This window comes from Rutilus rutilus (genome assembly GCF_951802725.1).
Source record: "Rutilus rutilus genome assembly, chromosome: 13".
Taxonomy (NCBI): domain Eukaryota; kingdom Metazoa; phylum Chordata; class Actinopteri; order Cypriniformes; family Leuciscidae; genus Rutilus; species Rutilus rutilus.
In genome coordinates, this window is record NC_140218.1 from 22,605,795 (window position 1) to 22,630,163 (window position 24,369).

At 36.5% G+C, this 24,369-nt stretch overlaps 2 protein-coding genes across 3 annotated transcripts; both read right to left on the bottom strand.

Moving 5' to 3' along the window:
• Positions 1-681: 681 nt before the first annotated feature.
• Positions 682-7,655, bottom strand: usp21 (ubiquitin specific peptidase 21). 2 transcript variants are annotated; one of them, XM_084429348.1, is made up of 13 exons: positions 7,475-7,655; positions 6,701-6,893; positions 6,270-6,323; positions 6,056-6,173; positions 4,446-4,560; positions 4,180-4,302; positions 4,030-4,094; positions 3,385-3,488; positions 3,218-3,304; positions 3,059-3,137; positions 2,279-2,386; positions 2,061-2,175; positions 682-1,808 (listed from the first exon to the last, which is right to left on the bottom strand). In XM_084429348.1, exons 2-13 carry the CDS (start codon positions 6,854-6,856, stop codon positions 1,718-1,720), a joined length of 1,215 nt encoding a protein of 404 aa, XP_084285474.1. In that variant the 5' UTR covers positions 6,857-6,893; positions 7,475-7,655; the 3' UTR covers positions 682-1,717. The 2 variants fall into 2 exon arrangements, 1 of the variants encoding a protein (XP_084285474.1); XR_014629704.1 differs by having other exon boundaries at positions 1,171-1,808; positions 2,256-2,386.
• A 2,860-nt stretch (positions 7,656-10,515) lies between these two features.
• Positions 10,516-23,479, bottom strand: arhgef3l (Rho guanine nucleotide exchange factor (GEF) 3, like). The gene is made up of 13 exons (XM_084428354.1): positions 22,961-23,479; positions 22,703-22,760; positions 22,524-22,586; positions 21,079-21,123; positions 20,723-20,830; positions 18,001-18,165; positions 17,461-17,523; positions 17,291-17,387; positions 17,136-17,212; positions 16,708-16,965; positions 13,596-13,766; positions 13,292-13,484; positions 10,516-11,920 (listed from the first exon to the last, which is right to left on the bottom strand). The coding sequence occupies exons 1-13, from the start codon at positions 23,014-23,016 to the stop codon at positions 11,673-11,675; spliced, it is 1,602 nt and encodes a 533-aa protein (XP_084284480.1). The 5' UTR covers positions 23,017-23,479; the 3' UTR covers positions 10,516-11,672.
• Positions 23,480-24,369: the final 890 nt, after the last annotated feature.

Sequence of the window (24,369 nt, forward strand, 5' to 3'; positions counted from 1 at the left end):
TAATAATGGTTGTTATTAATATCAATGTTAAAACAGTTTTTGCTAATATTTTGTCGAAAACATGTTTGTTTGTTTTTAAATAAAATGAATAGAAAGTTCAAAAGAGTAGCATGTAGTCTATTTGAAAAAGAAAAGTTTTGATCAATTTAATAAGTCCTTGATAAATAAAAGTATTATCTTAATTAATTTACCACACACTTTTGAATGGTAGTGTATTACAGTTTCCACAAAAATATTACAAGCTGCAAATATTGTTGTAAACATTGAGTGTGTGTGTGCGTGTGTGTGTGTACCTACTTAACTATATTTTGGGGACAAATTTGTACCCAGAGGTGACCAACATCTCCAAAAACCTTCCTTTAGGGATGTCCTCGTTTGTAAAATTAAAACTAAAGTAGTTAAAGGCTTTTTAAAAATGTAAAAATGCAGACAGTTTTGTGTTATGGGTAGGTTTAAGGGTATGGTTAGTGTAAGTAAACATGAGTGTGTTTGTTTGTGGTCCTAAACGCTATGTTGTGGGGACAAAATGTCTAAAGTCCCCACATGAAAACCCAACCCACGTGTGTGTGTGTGTGGGTGTATAATTTTATTATTGTAAAATCAATCATATATTTGAAACTCAGATTTCTTTAATGCAGTACCACAGTGAATTAAAATAAGTGAACTGGAGACAGATGTATTAAATATTTATTTATTAAATTATGTGGGTGGCCTGCAGTAAAATACTCCCTATACTAATTCTTCTACATTTAAACTAAAACAAATATTAGCGGTTTTTACACATGTATAACACACACACACACACACACACACACACACACACACACACACACATGTCTGGTTCACTATCTTTGTGGGGACTCTCCATAGACTTAATGTTTTTTATACTGTACAAACTGTATATTCTATCTCCTTACACTAACCCTACCCCTAAACCTACCCATCACAGAAAACTTTCTGCATTTTTACATTTCCAAAAAAACTAATTCTGTATGATTTACATCTCAGGCTCAGTTTAGGTCCCCACTGTGACACGAGTCCCCATGAGTCTGTGTGCATTCAGGTTAAAGTCCCCACCGGGATAGAAAAACAGATGTACACACACACGCGCGCGCGCGCACGCGCACGCTACGGGTGACGCTACGGTCACCTCTACGCCAGGCTTAAATTGAAGGAATTGGGCATTCATTTATGGCACAGTACTTTACATGTCATTCCAAGAGAGAAGCATGAAAACTTTAAAATGATGGAAGTCTTCATATATGTAAAGCCAGACATAAAGTACAGTCATGTGCTCACACAGGCAGACAAAGGTTTTATATTATCCAATACTATTAATTACCCCTGTTTAGTTTAGCCCTGCTTTTACATTCCTAATTAAACAACAATTCAGGTTTTAATTGCAGAATAAGAACATGCAAGAAAAGTAAAACAAAAACAATTTTGATGCAAACAATTCCTAACACATCTACAGATTTTTTTTTATAACATACATTTTTATCTAAAAGAATGTGCATTAAGTTAATACAAACAATAATTACAGTAGTAAAAAAAGAATACCTCAATAACATGGCTTTAATAATGAAATTTAACAATGAAGTGAAATGACCACACTTGCTCATTAGCTTTCAACACGTATCACAGTGCAACTTTGTTGCCAGTGGAAGTTTGCCAAATAATCATTGAAGTCTCTCATAACAACATACATTCTCTGCCCTCATTTTCTGGTGATATTGCACATTTTGAGCTCATAAAAGAGAACATATGCCTGATTGGACTGAAGCTTATCCTCTGATATTGCATCAACGCTGTGAAAAGAACAGAACATTGTCTTCGGGTCAATGAATCAAAATAACTATTAATTAATTTTTACGATAAAAAAAACCTGAATGTCATTGAACAAAGAAATAAAAATGTTCTATATCATCTCTAATAGGAGCAAATGACTATTCTTGTTTTGTGAGAGAATTTCTTCTTTCAGTTCTATCAGTATTGTGAATTGCCCTTTAAATACCATTGTTTTATTGTATAGAAAAGGTCAGAGCAAAAACTGCACCCACCACGAGTCATTATAGTAGCACCAGCCCTCCTCCTCTCGACACGCGGCTGTGTAGTGACCCATATTTACTGTTCCCGAATGATTGCACACTGCATACAGATCATACAGCACTGGACCTGAAAACAAACATTCAGTCATATTGCATACACCACTAAACATAACAATATTCAAACTTTATCATGTATAAAGTTAGTACATTATACTCATTCTTGTTCTCACCACAGTCAACAGGTCCAAATGGCCCCAAATCCAGCCCGGTCAGCGGGAAGGAAACGGACACTGTGCTTTTGGAGATTGAGTACCTTGACATGGTGAATCGATTTAAGTCTGAGATGGTAGGTTAAGTCAAAAGTCTCTTTTATAAAGCATGTACTCTGATTAAATGGATAGTTCACCCAAAAATGAAAAATCTCTCATCATTTACTCAACCTCATGTCATCCCAGATGTATATGATTTTTAGGAAAATAATCCATCTCTGTAAATCCATATAATGCCATTGAATGGGTGTCGCTCGGTTGATGCTTGAAAAAAACACACACAGCAACCCCAGTGATGAATCAATGTCTTCTAAAGCAAACAAAAGGTGTGTGTAAGAAAAATTATTATAATATTTTTCACTTTTGAAACTATTAATAGTTGCTTCCGGCCTACTGTAACAATCATGAGAGGGATGTTGTGTGACACATGACGTAAGTGCGGAAGAACAGAGAACCGCCACTTCTAAGCTTTTTATAGTTAAAAAAGGTACAAATATTACACACACCAATTGTTTCGCTTCAGAAGACATTGATTGATCCGCAAGGGTCGTATGGATTACTGTCACGGTCGCCTATTCAACCATTTTTACATTATATGGACTCACAGAGTTTGATTATTTTTCTAAAAACCTTAGTGTTTATCTGAAGAAAGCCATATACATCAGGGACGGCATGAGAGTGAGTAAATGATGACAGAAATGTCAACTTTCCTTTTAACTCAGCACTAACTGAAAAGGATACGTATAACCAGGATTCTAGGAAACCTTTGGATGGTCAGTCTTTTTGTGCTCTCAGTGCGACGGCTACACCGCTCACACATCTAAGACACATACAAATCAACACGTATCAGCATAAAATACAATTTTCAACGCAAGAAAACTAGCCATGCTTTTCACTTACCGGTGAGTTTTCTTTATCAAGTTTTTCCTCTTGTGAAAAGAGGTCTAGACAATCTTTCAGAGTGACAGTTCGCCCATAATCACTCTTCTGCAACACACACACACACAAAAGAATGACACATCATCCACACAACACCAGAAGGTGAGGACAGGGCTTGAGATTGTTACCTTTGGGATGGGGAGTGACAGGTCACAAAACACGTCAAAGGTGTTGGAGTAATGGGAACAGACTGAACAGTGCAAGGAACTGCGCAGCTGACCAGAGAACAAATCTGTGACAAGGGAAGAATGTTTAGGATGGACAGAAATGAAAAGAGATACAAGCATGCAAACATAGCACAACATATCAATATATATATATTTTTTTTTTTACAGCAGATACCACACTATAAAAGACTTTCGCAACTTCCATTTCATGCAGACTTTAACCAAATAATCATTAAACAATAAAAACAAAACAAAAAATATACATAATGATTATGTTAATAATAATAATATGTGAGGTGCCTGAAGTTGAATACAGCATGTAGTAAATGACAAATTATAATAGTCTAATGTCTAATTGTTCGGTTTACACATTTAGCTAATAAGCAAGATGTGTCAAATGTTTTTGTAAAAATGTTCAGTTAAGCATAAGTTATGTCATCAGTGAAGTAAAAAGTGTATGATTTATTCAAACAAAATATTTAAACATTAAGTCAGTTTTACTGTTGATTGCACAGAGATGTACAGCTGCAATGCCCTCCAGATGGCACTTAAAATTATTAAAGAACCAAAAACATACCTCATTATATTAACAGCACTGCTACTTACCAACAATTTTACTGTCATCCCGGTCAAGATGCCTCTGCCACATTGCAAAGGCCTCCTCTGAAATCCTGCAGGAGAGAATGAGGTATTTAGAGGATCTGAATGCCTCCAGCTCAGTCTGTTCCTCACAGGATCTGTCTCTTCATGGCGTACCTGAATCGTGGGTATGTTGATTCCTTCATTTGAATAACTGCGGGACGTTTGGACGGGCGACGGTTAATTTCTGTATGTAGCCTGTCCAGGAGGAACCGCAAGAACTCCTGAGCATCTTGTTGACTGTGTGAGAGAAAGAAATGGGATTATATATTATATACACTACATAACAACTGCTGATATTATCGACAAATGCTAATACACTAACACATATTTTAAATTTTGTTTTTCAGAGAGTGTAAGAGGGTAATTAGGATTGAACATACCTATAGCCACTGAAATAAGGCACAGACTCTTTAAAGACACGATAAAACTTCCCAGGATTCACAGTGGTTTCCCCACCATCACATTCCCACAGGCCAGCCAAAACTTTAGAGAATTCTATGAGTAAATCACAAACAAAAATATTAAAAAGAGAGTGCCTTAGAAGGAACGTCTGATTTTAAAATCTTTAAATTGATACAAAAAAATTAATAAATTAAAATGTAATAAATAAATACAACCATAAAAAAATAAATTACAATAATAAATACACTCACCTAAAGGATTATTAGGAACACCATACTAATACTGTGTTTGACCCCCTTTCGCCTTCAGAACTGCCTTAATTCTACGTGGCATTGATTCAACAAGGTGCTGAAAGCATTCTTTAGAAATGTTGGCCCATATTGATAGGATAGCATCTTGCAGTTGATGGAGATTTGTGGGATGCACATCCAGGGCATGAAGCTCCCGTTCCACCACATCCCAAAGATGCTCTATTGGGTTGAGATCTGGTGACTGTGGGGGCCATTTTAGTACAGTGAACTCATTGTCATGTTCAAGAAACCAATTTGAAATGATTCGAGCTTTGTGACATGGTGCATTATCCTGCTGGAAGTAGCCATCAGAGGATGGGTACATGGTGGTCATAAAGGGATGGACATGGTCAGAAACAATGCTCAGGTAGGCCGTGGCATTTAAACGATGCCCAATTGGCACTAAGGGGCCTAAAGTGTGCCAAGAAAACATCCCCCACACCATTACACCACCACCACCAGCCTGCACAGTGGTAACAAGGCATGATGGATCCATGTTCTCATTCTGTTTACGCCAAATTCTGACTCTACCATCTGAATGTCTCAACAGAAATCGAGACTCATCAGATCAGGCAACATTTTTCCAGTCTTCAACTGTCCAATTTTGGTGAGCTCGTGCAAATTGTAGCCTCTTTTTCCTATTTGTAGTGGAGATGAGTGGTACCCGGTGGGGTCTTCTGCTGTTGTAGCCCATCCGCTTCAAGGTTGTGCGTGTTGTGGCTTCACAAATGCTTTGCTGCATACCTCGGTTGTAAAGAGTGGTTATTTCAGTCAAAGTTGCTCTTCTATCAGCTTGAATCAGTCAGCCCATTCTCCTCTGACCTCTAGCATCAACAAGGCATTTTCGCCCACAGGACTGCCGCATACTGGATGTTTTTCCCTTTTCACACCATTCTTTGTAAACCCTAGAAATGGTTGTGCGTGAAAATCCCAGTAACTGAGCAGATTGTGAAATACTCAGACCGGCCCGTCTGGCACCAACAACCATGCCACGCTCAAAATTGCTTAAATCACCTTTCTTTCCCATTCTGACATTCAGTTTGGAGTTCAGGAGATTGTCTTGACCAGGAGCACACCCCTAAATGCATTGAAACAACTGCCATGTGATTGGTTGATTAGATAATTGCATTAATGAGAAATTGAACAGGTGTCCCTAATAATCCTTTAGGTGAGTGTAAATACATTTGTGTTCTTATAATCATGCTACCCCTAACCTAAACCATGGCACTCAAATTTAGAATTTCTGTACCACTACACCCCAAAACATAATGTTTAAATGACAGCTGAAGTGTTCCTACCATTCATAAGCACAGGTTCTTGGTTGGAGTGCTTGTCCTGAAGAAATGCTTTCATCAGACAGTAGTCCCGAAGACTACGAGTGTGGGAGAGACACTGCACGATGGCATTGAGGAAACACTTAAAACAAAAGATAATGTGTGAATATGCATGGAAAACAAGACCATTTTTCTTTGAAACATAAGCATTACGTCATATTTGTTAATTAGAACATACAGTATTTCCAACGTTACGCAATCCAACTTGTCCATTTCCCAGTTGCAGCTCTCTCTGTGGGATAAAAAAGTGACAGCAAATGACTGTCAGGGTGACTTCCTCAATTACATCACAAGCGGTGACTGGTTTGTCATTTACCGTCCCTCCTATACAGTGATTGAGTGTCCATTTATAGATCTCTGATCCAATTAAAAAAAGGGAGGGAAGACACTATCACATATGACACTGAGGTTAAGACCAGATATACTTAACTCACTGGAGAAACGGAGGTGAGCACCTTTACAGGTGCCGAAACACATCTTTTTTTATATGAATTATTAAGCCTTTGGTTCCCAACATGTGTTGACAGGATAGGTCTATATATAATACGTGCCAGGTGTCAAACACACTAATAAGACAGATTGTGTCAATGGCACAGCACAGTCTCTCACCTCTTTGTCCGTCACCAGCAGAAGTCCCATGATGGACGTGTATAGTACAGACTGTGAAATGTCAACGTTCTGTGGCTGAAGGCCGTTTTGAGACACTAAGGTGCGGCACAAGGCCTGACACGAGTTATCCATTGCAGTGGATTCAGCTCTTGGCATTACTACGTCTTCATGCCACGCAACCTCACCAAGGAACCTGTGAATGAAATGACGAATAATGAAAACTATTTTGAATACATTGTTTACTAAGTGTTTTAAGCGGCTATACTGATTGTCACAGTGTGCCGTGTGTTAAATCAAAATGGAAAGAGTCTACATCATAAAACAAATCATTCTTAAGATAGTAAATATTGCTGAAAAAATTGTTTTTTGATTCAGTCCTCTTCCCAGCATGCACTGGAACATGAAATTTTAATATGGTCACATTGTTTGACAGCATGTCAGTTTTGCAGTGATGGGAACTTGACATTTTAAGTTCAGTCAAGACAATTTTTTTTTTACGTCTCAAAAAAATGCCTGCAACGTCATCTATTTTGACTGATTAATAAATTATTGACAAGAACTATTTTATATATATATATATATATATAAAGAGAGATGATCATTCACTTGGCTATAGAGAATTCAGCAGTGTTTCAATGCTTGGCTATAATTTTTAGAAACATTAAAATAGCATAACCATTCATAAAATGTATTATTTTTTAAAAGGTATATTTCTCATTAAATGATTTTGCATTAATTACATAAAACGATCACACAAACATTTCGTGTACTCACCCTTAGAAACCCAGTATCGTCTCAGCTATTGTTTTTTTTTTTGGATTGATGGTCAGTGAGCGCCAGTGTTTCGGTCTAAACATCAAGCCCAGTTTTAAAGCATTTAAACGTTATTGTCCTCTCATTACAGCCGCTGTTCACCTGTCTGTCCTGTCGCTGTGTTTGTGAACAAGCTTTAATCATGGCTAATCTTTCCTCTCTCTCTCTCTGTAGGACCTTCTATAATTAGCCATGTCTTCTCCTTTGCTTAAGAACAGCTTTGACACTCAGAGTAGCATTTACACGCAACTCACAGTCACTATATTAAACTGAAGCACGTTTAAAAGAAAAAATCTGGAAAGCATGCCAGTTTCAAAGTTTATAAAGAGTAGGGGGAGACCAGGTTGTAACACTTTTTTCTTCAGCATTTGTAACTCTTTGTAATTTTTTAGCTAGAGTGCTCAAACTTTTATACAAAGTACCCACTTTTGATTACTATAAAAGGCACCCATTCAAACCTCTGTAAGAATATCACAGCCCTTATGAGTTGATGTCAAATACATGGTGTGCCTTTGTTACAATCTACCCCACTACCAGGTTTGTGTCTATGTGTGAAAATTCTCAATCTTTCACAATGGTTACAAACGAATGTTGTTAAAGCGACAGTTCACCCAAATTTATTTTTTTTCAACACCCCATCCATGTCAGCCATTGTTTAGCTAGCCATATTAGCATAATGGTTTGAAATTAGGAGGAGAAACTACAATTAAATCTAATATAAATTAAATGATTTTATATGTAAAAGTTTAAGTACCAAAGAAAATATAGTTTTGACCAAAAAAATTACATTCTTACCACAAAATATATTTTTTTACTTTATAAAATAAAGTAAATGTGCATGTGCATTTCCAGCCATTCTCTCCAATACCTATCTCCAAAAGCAGGAAGTGGGTAAATCATATGACTCCTAGCCTATCCCTGATTGGTGGAATTGGTGGTGTTACAACTCTCCCCATGTTACAAGCATACCTGTTCTCCCCCTAATAGTCTTAATTACTATATTAGTGTACGAAGTGGCTAGTTGTCACTGGAAAGTTGTGAAAATCACAATATTTGTTTAGGTCCGAGTCAAAAGTAAATTACACCTATTTGCATTTTCTCTAGCAGTGATTTTGTATTTTTATGTATGCATAAAATTTAGCTTTATCTATTCAACTCAATATTTTATTTTTGTTAAATATATCTTTCTTTGCAAAAAAAAAAAAAAATAATTAAAGGAGGCATGACATGAGAAATCAAATTTGCCTTGATCTTTTAACATTTAAGTATTTAAAACATCCCGAATTCTCATCATTCTAAACAAAGCATTTATTAAATCAAGCTCTAAAAACGTCTCGTTTGGATAGTGTGGGATTTGTGACGTCACATGGGCAAATACAGATTTGCATATGCCTGTCTCCAGAGCAAGACATTGAATAGTTTTCAACTGGCGTTCAGTTGCTAACGGGCTTGACACTGTCTACACTGGATGAAGGCGTCACGTCAAAAGCAAATAGAACCCAGCCATTATAACACTGAGGCAGTAGGCTACATGATAGATAGGCTACAGCTGCGGGTCGGATTGAAAGGTGAATTGCTACAACAGAAACTAACCCCTAACCCTAACCCTAGCCCACACCCTGATAGACAGCTTTTGCAACCAATAATAAAGACCGTTCTCCACGTCCCAAACTTTTGTCATGCCCATTACTCCAACCTGCAGATACCCACAGGATACAGATGCCCCTTTATTAAACAGTTCATCTGCGCATTTCTGTAGAGACTTGATCAAGTGGATCAAATGTAAACGAGGCACATGTGTAATGGAGAGTTTGCAGAGAAACTTTTCTTGACAGAGGAGGCAGTCAGCTGTATTGGATTTGAAAGCAGATACACCGCAGAGCGAACGATTTTATAATGCTTTGTCTGGAAATGCTTTGTCTATTTTATATCGATAATGTTCTCAAAACGCTTACTCACTGCAATAGCGAGGGCTTGATACTGTTTCATGTGCAATAGGTTAGCCAGCCAATTATAACAGTGGCCGTTTACTGACAAGCCTTAAAGGGGTGGTGTAATGCCCTTTTCACAAGATGTAAAATAAGATGTCCCCAGAGTGTGTGTGTGTGAAGTTTTAGCTCAAAATACCCCACAGATATTTTTATATAGCATGTTAAAGTTGTCACTTTTTGAGGGTGAGCAAAAACGCACCGTCTTGTGTCTGTTCCTTTAAATGCAAATGAGCTGCTGCTCCCGGCACAGGGGGCGGAGCTTCAAGAGCTTGCACTCACACAGACATGCACTGAACATTTCAAAAACTTTCAGCCTTTCATGTTCAAACCGGATTCAGACAATGATGGAGAGACTCAAGAAGAAGTGACAACATGTAGAGCAACAGGACATTTCTGAATGGTTAGTTGATGAATTTATGTATCTTATGTGTAGTTATCTTCTAGTCATTGATTAGCATATTCTGTCTTGATAATCTATAAATCGTGTTCCGGGGGCGGGGTTTATGTAAATTCTAGGGTTGGTGATGTCACTAACCCGGGAGGAATGTTGTGTAGTCTCTACCAGCCATTTGTTGTAGTCCTTAAGCGATTTCTGTAAAAGCAAATATCTCCCTTTGCTTTGAACTTTGAGCGTTGTAACTTTGCAGATGTTGTTTATGCTCAAACAGCAACATTACACACTAACTAAAGTTAGAAAAGTCAAATCATAATCAACCACCCCTTCAAAGGAGTCTCCCACTTAAAACAGATCATTTCAGACAGAGGGTCAGATTGAGGGTCGAAAATAAACAAAAATATTACAAAAGAGAGTACATGAGAAGGAATGTCTGATTTTAAAATCTTTAAATTGATACAAAAAAATATATATAATAAAATACATAAATTGGTATGTCTTTTCGTTTTTCTACTAATATATATATAGGCCTATATTTTTTTTTATGCAAAAAAAAAAAAAAAAACTTTATTAACATTAAAAGTAAACATCAAGGAACATTAAAACATCAGAGCCTCTGCTTAAAAAAAGGTTTATTCTAGTTTCGTGCATTCTTTTTTTTCCCAAAGACTACAACGTGCATAAGCAATGCTTTTATCGATTGTTTCTTTATTTTTTGATCCAGAGATTCTCTACTCTTTCAGAAAATGCGTAATAGCGCCACCTACCGTATAACAGTTAAAACACGGAAAGAAAAATCATAATAGAATATAATAGAACAGAAATAATTGGCAGGCCAACTGTATTACCATCACAGATCACCTAGGGGTCGCCCTCCTGATTCATTTAACTGAGAAGCCTATAATAATTCATAGATTTATAGCAGATCCAAGGTTCAAACTTATCCCAGATTCAAACTTACCCCATATAGTATGACAGCATGCCCCATTATTGGGAAATAAAATTGATATGTAGAAAAATACTTTACGGTATGTGCATTTGACTGTAAAATATAAACCTACCGTGATATACTTTGGAGTAAAAAGTGTGACAATTAGCACTAGTCTATGCTGTAACAATGCATTTAGATAATAATCTTAACTGTTTTGTTAAAAACTAAATAGGTCCACATTTATGAAAGTTGTCAGTTTATTGAAAACAAAACGGTAACCATTGTGCACTGAAAGGAAAATGGGAACATTTATAATGTCCCAGAGTACCTTTAAATAAGAGAAATGGCAAAATAAGCATTTCGGCTACATTCAGGTTATATCAATAAAAGACTTGCAATACTATTTGCCCAAATGGTGCCAAAGTACAATGACAAAAAGCCTGGCCACACATAAGATTAGTTACCGTTCAGATTGCACTTATGTTGTTGTTTATTAACCAGATCAGATGGAGAGGAATGATACGCAATTCAAACACAATTTAAAGGAATGAGGAACCGATAGATGGTTCACATATATTCAACAGATATCTCTCACAATTCTCAAGAAGCAAGAAGCAAAAATGTAATACAAAATATTCCCTCTAATATACATGACACCAACAAACATTCACATATGAAGTATACAAATATGGCTACATGACGTTATTCTCGCAGTTCCCAGACAGGGTGTGAAACAGCAACTGCGTGATTTCATTTGTCCTGAGAAAGTCGGCTGTCACCGTCACAATCACATTACAAGTGAAATCCTGTGTTTGTGACCTAGGGAGCACCGGTAGCCCAGGCCTATGTGTCCGGCATCTCCACATCAGAGTTAAGGTTCAGTTCAGCGATGTTGTTATAGAGGGCCGGGTCAGGGCTTAAACGCTCGGAGGGTTTGCAGTGGCTGCTTAGAGCCTGTCTGTCCCGTGACTGGACCATTGCTTGGCGTAGACAAGAAATCCATTGCTGCTTATTGAAGGAGTCATTAGCCTGCAGGCTGTGGGATTGAGACTTGGAGCGGCCTGTGGTGCTCACACGGAAACAGTTCTTCACTGGGGATGGCAGAAGCAGAAAATGTGGAATTAGAACGAAATGAAAAAGCAATCAGAAAGTCTTCAATCTCAAATAAAAAGGATATATAAAAGAGACGAATAAACAATTCAAACTTTCGATCCATTGCATGCATTATAAAAGCAATGCTAAATCAAAAACATTTCATTTTATAACCCTTTGGTACTGTTCATTTGGGCCTCACACTTGTTGAGTTGAGCTCAAACTATATTTTTCTTCCATAATATTTTTTATTTTGAGGGCATTTCATTGTAATAAACAATATATATCTCTATATTGAGACCCATTTGTTCAATAAAAAAATAATGTATTTATTTCCATTATTATTTCTAGAAAAGAAAAACATTTTTAAGCATTAGTGCACTATTTAAGTTACAAATAGAGCAAATACATTTAAAATCCAATGAATAGAGGGAGGTTAGTGCCCACTGGTGGGAACAATTATAAACATTACATACATATAAATATATGATGTAATATCATGTTGTGACCACTAAATGCCTATATATAGGGCAGTGTAGTTGCTTATAAGAACATTTTAGACATATTTACTTACTTTTATTAGGTTTTGTATTTGGATATATATGTAGATATTATCAAAGACATTGATCATTATCAAACTTTTTTTTTCAAAGTTTAGTATTTTTTTTAAATGTAGATTTTTAAAGTTTTTTTGCATTATGATTACAGTCAAACCTGAACATTGTGCATTCTGGATGTTACAATTTTGCATTTTGGATATTTTACAATGTAACCCCTTCATTATTGTATATGTGTTCTGCATTTTGGATGAATTATGGATTTTATTTCACAAATTCTCCAAATATGCTTTGTTGCAGTCCCACCCGTTCATTTCTGTGTGTAAACTGTATGTGTGTGTGTCTATTTTACACTATTGATGGTTTAGTGCTTAACTCCTTAATTTCTGTGTGCTTTTTCCTGCATTATGGCTGAATTATTGATATTATCTCACAAATTGTCACAGTCTACAGTGCAAAAAAAAAAAAAAACACAACAATGAAGGGTTAAACTCAAAAACATCAAGAGTGAAAAAGTACACACCCATTCACATACCAGTTTTTTTTTTGCACTGTAGCAGATTTGAAGATTGTGACAAGAAAATGCTCTGTTTTCATATTTTTCATATTTCCCATTCCTTTCCTATAGCGGTCACTTTTGACAGTGAACAGAAGCTATTTTTTAAGACCATTTAGCTTTTTCGAATCATGTCCCCATTGTTTTGTTTATATAGCAAGTGGGACAAAGGTCACCAAGTTTCCTACCATTCTGATGGAGTAAAAGTAAAAAATAAAAAAAAACACAATAAGATGTGTAAGATGCAATGCCTTTACCTTTATCATTGCCTGTAAAGGCCCCACGAAAGGATCCAGAACTGCTTGGATCTCCATCGGGAAGGTCCTCCAGATGGAGGTGAGCAGCTGGGAGGGGCTGACGATACACCTGGAACATGAGCGGTCCTTCCCTGTCCTGCGCCACTGCTCGAGTCAAAACCAAAACCAGCTCAAAGAGGAACACGTGCAGCTTCTACAGAGGAGAAAGGAGGATTAGCATATAAGTGTGGGTTGTGTTTAGTTATTAGACCTGCTTTGTTAATTCAAAAGTTCTTTTGTAAACAGATTACAATGTATGAGGTACCTGTCCTTTAGTACTCTTCAGTTCACCGTGACAGTACAAAAACCGAGAGGCCTGTATTTCTGCAACCCTCTGGCTGTCCTCTGAGTAGCTCAGACCCCGTCTGTAAAACTGACACTCAGCCTCCCCAGTTTTAAGATTGACTTCTGTTATAATCCTTTGGATAAGTTCCATCTGAGGTAACAAGAGATCAAAGAATGCATTAATAATTAGATCATTTCATTTATAAACTGCATTATACAACACTTAGTTCTAGTCTTTGAATTTGATTGGCATTCCAAGAGTAACTGCTATACAGTCCAACAACTCTGTCGACCTTTTCACGGTTTGTATCACTCCGCTTGTCCGTGTTTGCGCATTGCTGAAAGACTGACAGTAAGTGCATTAATGGTTATATTTTTCAGACGCTTTCAGCTGGTTGCATTGTTACACTAGTAGCTGGCGAAAAAAATGACTGTATATATGAGTGAATATTTGAAACGCTCATCCGATTCACTTAAAGGTGCAGTAAGCTATTTCGGAGAAACACTGTTGAAAATTTAAATCACCTAAACAAACAATTTTGTGAATATTTGTCTGTTCTCTCTCTCTTTCTTAGCGTTATTCCCGCTCATTTGCAGGGTCTGCTTCACACACACGTGATCTGGCACAATGGTGCCAATTTGGTGTGTTTGTACATAGTCCTGGCTGTGTAAATAGGACAAAAAACTAAGTGGATCATCTACAGAGCACAAAAGCACTCTTGTAGATTTAGAGCAATAGAGTAGAGTAGAGCAATAGAGCAATGTAGAATCAGCAATAGAGGGCCTATACACAGAGGGTGAAGAAAGAGTGAGTCTTTCTTTTGTAGAAAGACTGTACAGGGAACTACACTAACCTTTTCCACTGGTGGCACTTGCGCTACTAACTTTTTCAGTTACTGGCGCAAAACATGATTTGGTCGCACAAATTGTTTATAGTAAGCCGCTCTGGATAATAATGAACAATAATGAAACTGTATTGCATACAGATGTGCTTTTTTACTTGCCATCTTTTAAACCACATGCCTTCTTGTTTTTGTTCTCTTTAACATTAGTTGGGATAGATTTACTGAAATAGAAAATACAGTACACAATAAAGTGCCAAATGGATTTCAACATGCTATGGTTGGCACAGATGGGCAGACTCCTGAACTCTAGTGATGCACCGATGTGAAAATTGTGGCCGATATCGATAATAACCGATATTAATATTGCTGTTATGGCCGATATTGATATCTCTGTATAGAAAACAAATTTACTGATAATCAAATAAAGAGATATTTTCCAAAACATTTGGAAATTATTTTTTATTTTTTATAATAATATTTCAATTATTATTGAAACATTATTATTTATTTTTTATTTATTTTTACTTTAGAAATGACTTATGTTGGGCACCTTTACCTGTGTGCAAAATATGTCACACATAGGACACACATGCATTATATTGCATTGAATTGCATATAATGTGTGCTGGTCAAGATAGGCTACTTAATTTATTATTCCAATATATAACCAAATATGATACTAAATAGCACAGGGAAAAGAGCTTCTATTTGTGACGTGCTGTCTTTGCATTTGAACATTGCGCATTTTAAACAGGACAGGCATTAGCTGCATAAATGTTAGCCAATACAAACATATTTATAGAAAACAGTTGACAATGAATAGACAGGAGTCCAATAATAGCGTAACGAATCACGTATTCTAAAAATAATATCAAGTAGGCTAAGTTTGACGAATCCGACATATAATGGGCTGTGTTGTAAAACGTCCGTCATTTAACGAATTTTAAAAACACGGATGGATAATACAATATGCTTTCCGACATTTTGACAGAAAAAAAAAAACAAGCAAGAACAAAATTTAAACTATAGCCCGTCAATTTTCATTTTACAATTATCTTCTCTCTCTGTGTGCGCCCGCGCGTCCGTATTTGTGAGAGAGAGAGAGCTCGCGAGTCGCGCAGATACATGTTTTAAGTAACGGTCGCGGGGCTGAAGCCAACTGATGTGTTGAAAGCTCAGAGCACGTTATAAAACGTATTCTTAAAATACACATTTCTGTTTTAATAAATGCTCATAGTAATTCGTAGCATATTGCCTAAAACATAGGTACAAAAATAATCAGTGATAGATTTGCGACCCATTCAAAATTTTGGTCGCAATGGCATTTCAAAAGGTCGCAGTGTAGTTCCCTGCTGTAGAAAGAGAGATGCCTGAAATTTTACCAAAGCGGAAAAGGTCTGAGGAATAGAATTGGAAGAAGAATTAGGCAAGAGCCAGGATCTGCATTTATATTGGAAAAGCTTTCCAGCACTGGAGAGAGAGACATTAGACTGCGGGAAATTCTGAAAATGGACACGATGTTGCTTTGTTTCTAATCAATACGTGAGAAAGTTTGTTTTTTGCTGTTTCACAGAACAAAGATACGCTGTTGAATGCGTCTGTTGTTGTTGTTGAATCACATCTGATTCATCCATAATCGCTGGAGCTGTGTGATGCGCCAGCTGTCATTGCCTGCCTGTATTTTGGGGGCGGAGCAATGTAGGGAGGGGTGTGTTTGTTTGGGTGTCGATTTCAAATATCAGTGGTGTTTCTCAGAAATCAATTACTGCCCCGCTAAAAACACTAATTCATTTAGAAACTAAACTAGTGTTATTTTACTATTATTTATATACTATTATAGTATTTATTAAAATTGTGAATTAGCCTTTTATACTTTTTGTAATGTGCTTGTCATTTTTATTAGTATTAGTTTTAAATATATATATTTCTATTTAGCTTAAATTTATTTTTATTCCAATTTTCCCCCCCATTTTATTCCCTAACATAGTTTCAGTTTTAGTGTACAATAACTCGATGAACCAAACGAGCGACCGGCTGAATTCAAGTAGCATACTAGCGTTTCTTTTCTCCCATATATTTAGATGGTGCATATAGTAAGAATATGCTGGTATGCTATTCAGAATCAAGCCACTGGCTTTAAGTGTGAATCATTTAATCAATCACTCAACCGATTTGTTCAAAACACTGATTCATTCAGGAACAAAACAAGTGACTTGTTAGTTTGTATGTGGAAGCATCTAAACTCACAGCCTGTGGCAACGCTTCCTCGTCCGGATGGTCAGGTGGGGTGGTCTTCTGGATCTCCTTTAACAGCAGAGGATATTTCACCAGTCTGCTGCGGGGCAAGTCCAGAAAGTTCCACAGGTCCAGCTTTCTGCTGAAGGATGACTCCTGACACAGCCGCAAGAAATGCTCGACCCGCCGGTCTTGCTTCTTTTGATCGAGCAGAGCTTTTGCCCCAACCTGGTTGCAACAGTAGGTGATGTACGCCTCCAGACAGGGAAACTATGAAAGGAGAGCCAAGAGCATACGTGTTCTTTGAGTTATGTTGGTGAACTCGGGTGAAATTGCAGCTGCGTCAATAATGATTTAAGAATGAAAAAATGATTTAAGAATGAAATATGGACTATAAAAAATGGTTTGTTATTATCTAGGCTGTCTAATGTAAGACTGACCCAATCCAACATGGTTGGGCCGACCTCTTGCACAGTCTTCTCTGCTCCACGAAGACCTTCAAGACGAGCTAAAAGATCTGATCGCACAGGCAAATAGTAGTGAATGCATCATTACACTTCAAAGAAACGCCTACAAAGAGTTCACTGACATTTACCTTCATGAAGGGGTATTAAAGAATCAAGGGTTCCAAATATCTGTCCCAGCTCACTTTCTGTCAAGATGTCTAATTTCAGCATTGGTTCATAGTACACCTGCGAGGACAGCTGAAATTAAAATCTATCCAATAAAGACAGAAGAAATAACCCTGTTGAATTCTGGACAAACCTTTTTCACTAGACTTAGATCCTCAATGAGCTGTTTCTCTCCCTGGGTTAACTCATAGATTACCTGCAGGTGAAGAAAATAAAAAGGTAGGCTAAATCATACATAAATGAAGGCTATAAAGTGTACAGGTAGTTTTCATGAAGCCTTGTAGAAGATAGCGCAAACACACACACATTTATAACTGTGCTGCTGCCACAAGTTACCAGTCAGTTTTGACTGTGCTAACTGCTACTGTGTGGTAGAGCTAGTGTCTTTCAGAGGAAATTCTGACACTGAAATAGAGAACATGGCCTCATATACCAGCTCACATCCTGTTTCACAACTAAAGTAGTGCGGTAGTTGGGCAGCTGAAAGCTCTTTAAAAAGGTATTAAGGTACATGACTACCAGTTTGAATCTTGTAATTAAAGCCCAATCACGAGAACGTAACTTTAAATAGAAGTTGAACGAATTAAGACTTGAATTACATCATGCAAAACTACATTTAGAGTACGAAACATTTCGTTGTGTTGTGGCATTAATTCAAGCTGTTTTATCACACCTCTTGTCGTTTGATCTCTTTGGTACTGAGCTCGTGGCTCGTAGTGTCCACTGTATCACTCCACAGCTGGCTGCTCCGCCGCCGCGGAAAAGAAGAGGCCTTCTGACGTGTTCTTATTGGCATTGGGGGCAACGGCCGGGCCTCTGTTCGGAAACTGATTGAACGCTGAGCAAAAAAACCCACAAATATTTATATATTTATGTGAGAGAGAGAGCGTGAGAAAAACTGATATATTTATGTAGGCTACATGAGGCTATATATATATATACACAGTACTGTGCAAAAGTCTTAGGCACGCTAGTATTTTCACCCTAAAAAATGGTTTTAAGACAGTTATTTATATCTTTTGCTGTTGTATGTCAGTAAATATAAGTTTACATTTCCAAACATTCATTTTGCCATTAACTGTAATAATCCAGTGAGATTTTTGGATGCACAAGGCGTCTGACAACAGCCGGTATGATCCACACTGAGATCTGATCTCACCATCATAGAGTCTATCTGGGACTACATGAAGAAACTGAAAAAACTTAAACAAGAATAAATACAGAAGAACTGTGGTAACGTCTCAGAGACGCTTGAATAAACCTTCCTGCAAAGCTATGGTACTGTGAAAAGGTTTAGGCACTTGTGTAAAAATGCTGTAAGGTCAGGATGCTTAAAAAAAATAATGTCATAAATAGATTTTATTGATCGATTAACTTCTATGAACTAAATCAAATCAATATTTGATGTGACCATCCTTTGCGTTTAAAACTTTTGTTGCCCATAGTTCTTCAGGTAGCTTTGCAAGAAGGTTTCTTCAAGCATCTTGGAGATGTTGCGGCAGTTCTTCTGGATTTAGTCTGTCTCAGTTTTTTCTGTTTCTTCATGTAATCATGAAGCTCGATGATGGTGAGATCAGATCATACCGCTGTTGTCAATGTCACTGGATTATTACAATTATCACAATTACAAAAAATGAATGTTTAGATATGTAAACTTATATTTCCTACTGACACACTACAGCAAAAGATATAACTGGCTTAAAACTAATGTGCATAAGACTTTTTCACAGTATATATATACACAATTTAAATATATATTATGTATGCAAACACTTAGCAAGACTACGGAAGAGGATTAGGGCCAAGCAATAATAAAAAAATAAAACCATCTCGAGATTAAAGTCATTATAATTCGAGATTAAACTCGTTACATTTCGAGAAAAAAAGTCGAAATACAATCTTGAGAATAAAGTCATTAAATATCGAGATTAAAGTCATTATAATTCGAGATTAAACTCGTTAAATTTCGAGAGAAAAAGTCGAAATACAATCTTGAGAATAAACTCATTAAATATCGAGAATAAAGTCGTTGTGTTTCGAGAAAAAAATCGTTAAATTTCGAGAAAAAAACTCGAAATACAATCTTGAGAATAAACTCATTAAATTTCGAGAATAAAGTCGTTGTGTTTCGAGAAAAAAAGTCGAAATTAAATGTAGAGAATAACGCATTCGATCAGTGTTCATTGCATAGCCTAGCCTTAATCGAGGTTTCGTGGTTTCCCAGGATACCATAAGACGCATTATTAATCGTTGTTGGTTGTGTACGCCTCCATCCACAGAATGTAACGACTGTAACCATCTATACAGCCATTAATGGCAATGCCGTACGGTTTTAATTTATCATAGCTGTCTATATGCCTGTATATCATAGCTGTCTATGAGTGCATTTGGGCCAGCGCAAGTGTAGCCTACTCTCCTTCGTCGAAATTCCACACATTGAGGATCAACAAGTTTAATAATGCGTCTTATGGTATCCTGGGAAACCACGAAACCTCGTTGAATTTCATGTTGGACAAAAGCGAGTACATCGCGCAAATTGGACTGATTTTTTCTTCTAAAAAGACCTAGCCGACCTAAGAATGTTCTATTCTTTGTTACTGAAAGAAAGTCTAAAATATAGCTTGACTAAGTGATCCAACTCTGCCATGTCCTCTATCAGTAGGCTATAATGAACACTGATCCAATGCATTATTCTCTACATTTCATTTTGACTTTTTTTCTCGAAACACAACGACTTTATTCTCGAAATTTAATGAGTTTATTCTCAAGATTGTATTTCGAGTTTTTTCTCGAAATTTAACGAGTTTTTTCTCGAAACGCAACGACTTTATTCTCGAAATGTAATGAGTTTATTCTCAATATTGTATTTCGACTTTTTTCTCGAAATTTAACGAGTTTTTTCTCGAAACGCAACGACTTTATTCTCGAAATGTAATGAGTTTATTCTCAATATTGTATTTCGACTTTTTTCTCGAAATTTAACAAGTTTTTTCTCGAAACACAACGACTTTATTCTCGAAATGTAATGAGTTTATTCTCAATATTGTATTTCGACTTTTTTCTCGAAATTTAACGAGTTTTTTCTCGAAACACAACGACTTAATTCTCAGTATTTAATGAGTTTATTCTCAAGATTGTATTTCGACTTTTTTTCTCGAAAGTTAACGAGTTTAATCTCGCATTATAATGACTTTAATCTCGAGATGTTTTTTTTTTTTTTTTATTGCCTGGCCCTAATCCTCTTCCACACAAGGCCCTGAAAAAAACCTAGCAAAACCCACAAAAATGTAGTTGTCACTGTTATTGTTGATGTTAGTTAAACTATGAAAGATTGAAAGATTTTGGCTAAATAAGATGAATGAGAAAAAGCTGACTGGTATGTGTGCATAACTCACCTGTATGGACTGGCCCAAGCGTTTCAGTGCAGGGGTCTTCACCGGTGTTATGATACCAGTGACTGAAGCACTTTTGTCTACTGGTTTGACTCTTTTGTTACATGGACCCTAATATGAGGCCAGCAGCAGAGAATGAGGGTTAAAGGTTAAAATGTACATGTTTGACCATGAAATGCCTAGCATGCATCACCAAGATATTCACTGAAACTGAGGAATTTAACCAGCACAGATCAACTATGAAATTTGAGATTTCTCAGACTTTGATCGTGATGTTTTTACTTCTATAAAGGTTGATGGATCATTAATGTATTCAGCAGAAGGGTACTAGGAACAAAGATGCATATCAATTTCTGTACCTCAGAATCTTGCATGTGGTCACTGATGGGAAAGTCATCGTCTTCCTGAAAGAGACGTGAAGCATAGCACAAATGTCAGCACGAGCATATAACCACAACCAATCAGATGAAAGCAGTAAACGTATACGGTATATATAAATGGTTTATTCCGAATATCAGTAAATACATCAGTATCAGTAAGAGAATAATGAGACAGACATTTGCATTCAAACAGAGTGGGTGTTTCTTCAGCTACGGGCATTAATTTATCTTGGTTTTGGAAACTGTTTTAACAGCCTTTATAATTAGCTTTTGCTTGATTTCACTGTTTAACCCTTGCCTCACACCCAGACTTCAGTTGTAAAGTAAAATATAAATCGTAAAATGCATAACCTAAAAGAAAAATCATATTTATTTTCTTTATATCAATATCTTAATACCTTTAGACAAATGATGTAATTTCCACGGCAACATTTAATTGTTTATCAAAGAACATAAAGCTTTATCAAAAATGTGTTTATTTTGTTACCGAGGAGATGACAACGTTAGTGAAGAGCTTGATATGAAACATGAACTCATGTGGGAAGATGAGAAATATTTTTATTGTGCGTCATTTCCAGTAAAGCTGTAATTTTGCCAAATCATTCCTAACATGTAAAATATTGAGTGCATTTTTAGCATGTATTCAATTCTAACTATACAATTAGCCTCAGCCAGACAAAAACTGGGCCTTTTCCACCACAGAATATGATCAGACCCAATTTAGAAAACACATAGTTCAGGTCCTAGATGCTAATTGGTTAAAACAGAAATGTTAAATTCCACCTGCGCAGCTCCCACAGCCGATCATTTTTTTTTTTTAATCGATCATTAAGTCTGTTTTAGGAGAGTTGATTTTTTTAAAGTGCCGATAGTTGAAGAAATGCAAATGCCAACATCAAATGAGACTGAACCACTTTCACTCAGAGCGTGTGCATGTAGCGGATTGAGACAGGAAACTGAGTTGTAAAGCTTTTTTTCCCTGTAAGCTTTTTACACGAAGCTGAGAACAAGTTGCTTCATTCTTTTACTGTAACCTTCCTTCAATTCTATGAAAAAATGGCTATGAATAATGGGTGCTATCTTCTCTAGATGTCTTGTGTAATAGACCAGTAAAAAGTGGATTGTTATAGAGTCACCTGGTCGGTCTGAACAAGCTTCCGTTGTAGAGCACAAACAGGCAGACCACTTTCACCACATTAGATTCCTCGTAAATAATCAATGATTAAGTTTAAAATAATAGAGGAGGAGCTTTAACCTCTGAGTAGATCATCTTTAGATCACCTCAAGACAGACTAACAGGAAATATCGCGGCTGTTTTGCAACAGATGCTCAAAATGGTCACATTCAAACATCAAGTATTCCACAAGACAATTTCAAAACGTTTTACAACAGACATGTTGTTTCTTATATCATAGACAACTTACACAGTCCTCCAAGATTCGGGCTGAATTCTCAGCATCACTACTTGGGTCTTGTTTTCTTTTCTTCTGCTCAGAAAACCAACAGATAACACATTGGTCTCCCTCAAAGGAGCAAGACCTACAGTACAAGGTCTGTCCATCAAAATTTGTTGTATAAGATTTATGACAGAAACAAATCTTACCCCTGCAAAATCTGACAAGTTGGCACATGTGAGGAGTCTCTCTCTAGATACAGGAGACCTGAAAAATGACCAAATAAGTGGTATAATGACACTGAAAAGACATGAATATGTTATCGGTTAAGTCGTTAATAATCGGATATTAGACTATAGTGAATGTATCGGGTACAACATCTGATCAGAGTGATATTTCGACACCAAAACGTCTTAAATGTTTAGTTTAAGCAACTATTTATGATATGTGAAAAAAAGAAGACGTACCAGGAAGGTGATGAATCAACCTCCGTCTCTTCAGGTTCCATCTTTTCCTCTCTCATAGCATCTTGTGCTTATAAATAGAAAAGCCGGTGAATAAAAGAGTATTACATTAAAAATCAGACCATAAATCTTAGAAGCACCTGTTCCAACTTTTCAAAGAAAAGACAAAAAACTTAATGTGCACTCTTCTCCCAGCCCTCCCCTCTTCCTCTTACACTTGCATGTCTGAAACCACATCCTGTGTAAGAAAAAAATGTGTACTTCCTGTTGTCAGGCAGAGCGAAGCCAAACGTTTAACCTCTTTTAACGTCTCTGACAGATTCTCGAGTCTCTGTGTAGTTTCGACAGCCATACTTAACTCCATCACTGAAAAGGACGGAAGTTAAACCAAATCTTCTGACCCATTTCTGAAAATTAAACAGTGGCGGCAACTGCTCGGTTGATTAGATCATGGCTAGCACAGTTCGTGACAGAGAAATATGACAAAGATGCTCACGTGTCAAATTTGGCTTGTCGTGAAGCATGTCAGGAAGAAAGTGTTTTTCAAAAAAGAATCCGCAAAAATGACGGCCTATTTATTTTATACAAAAATAGGTTGTTTTAAAATGTTCTTTGAAAACCTTTAGAAATTATTTGATGGTCAAACTATTTACTATATGAGCAGTTTCAATTCCTATTCATTTAAATCAGGTTTGAACATTTTTGCAGCCCTGTTACCAAAATGTAAAACCTTAATGAATTTAAATAAACATCAAAATAATAAAGACAGAATTAGTAACATGGTTGCAAATGTAGCCTTAATTTAGTGGTCACTCAGAAGAGGCTAACTAGTTTGAGACCAAATGTTAGTTTGTAATTGTTTAACTCACATTTCCCTTAACTCTTTAGTGCTGTTCTAAAATGTTCAATTGCAATCATAGGAATGGTATGAAACTTTGTAAAGGTTTTGGCACTTGCTATATGAACACATAAAAATGACCACATTGGAAACTAATTTCATCTAGTGGAAACGTTTGGTACTACACCTAAACAAAAACTTACTGAAAGGCCATTTTTTGAGATATCAACCTAAAATTTTCAACACAACTTTAGATTTATGGATTTCTCAGTTTTAGAGTAAAAAAATATTTGAAAAATATATATTTCATATAAAGTTAAATAGTATTTGTATGCATTTTTCATACAAATTTTGTGAATTTGTCACCCCCACCCCTGACCAAACTTAAGCCAGTTCTCAAAAGTATTCGTTATTTACGACAATGCTCAAAGTGATTTAACAGGTAATAAATGGATCATAATTCCATTAATATAATTTAGCACTATAAAATCCCCTAAAATACAAAATATTAAATAGATATTTTTTCCTCAAAATAACAGAATGGTTGAGGTTGACAACTGCAATCAGCACTAAA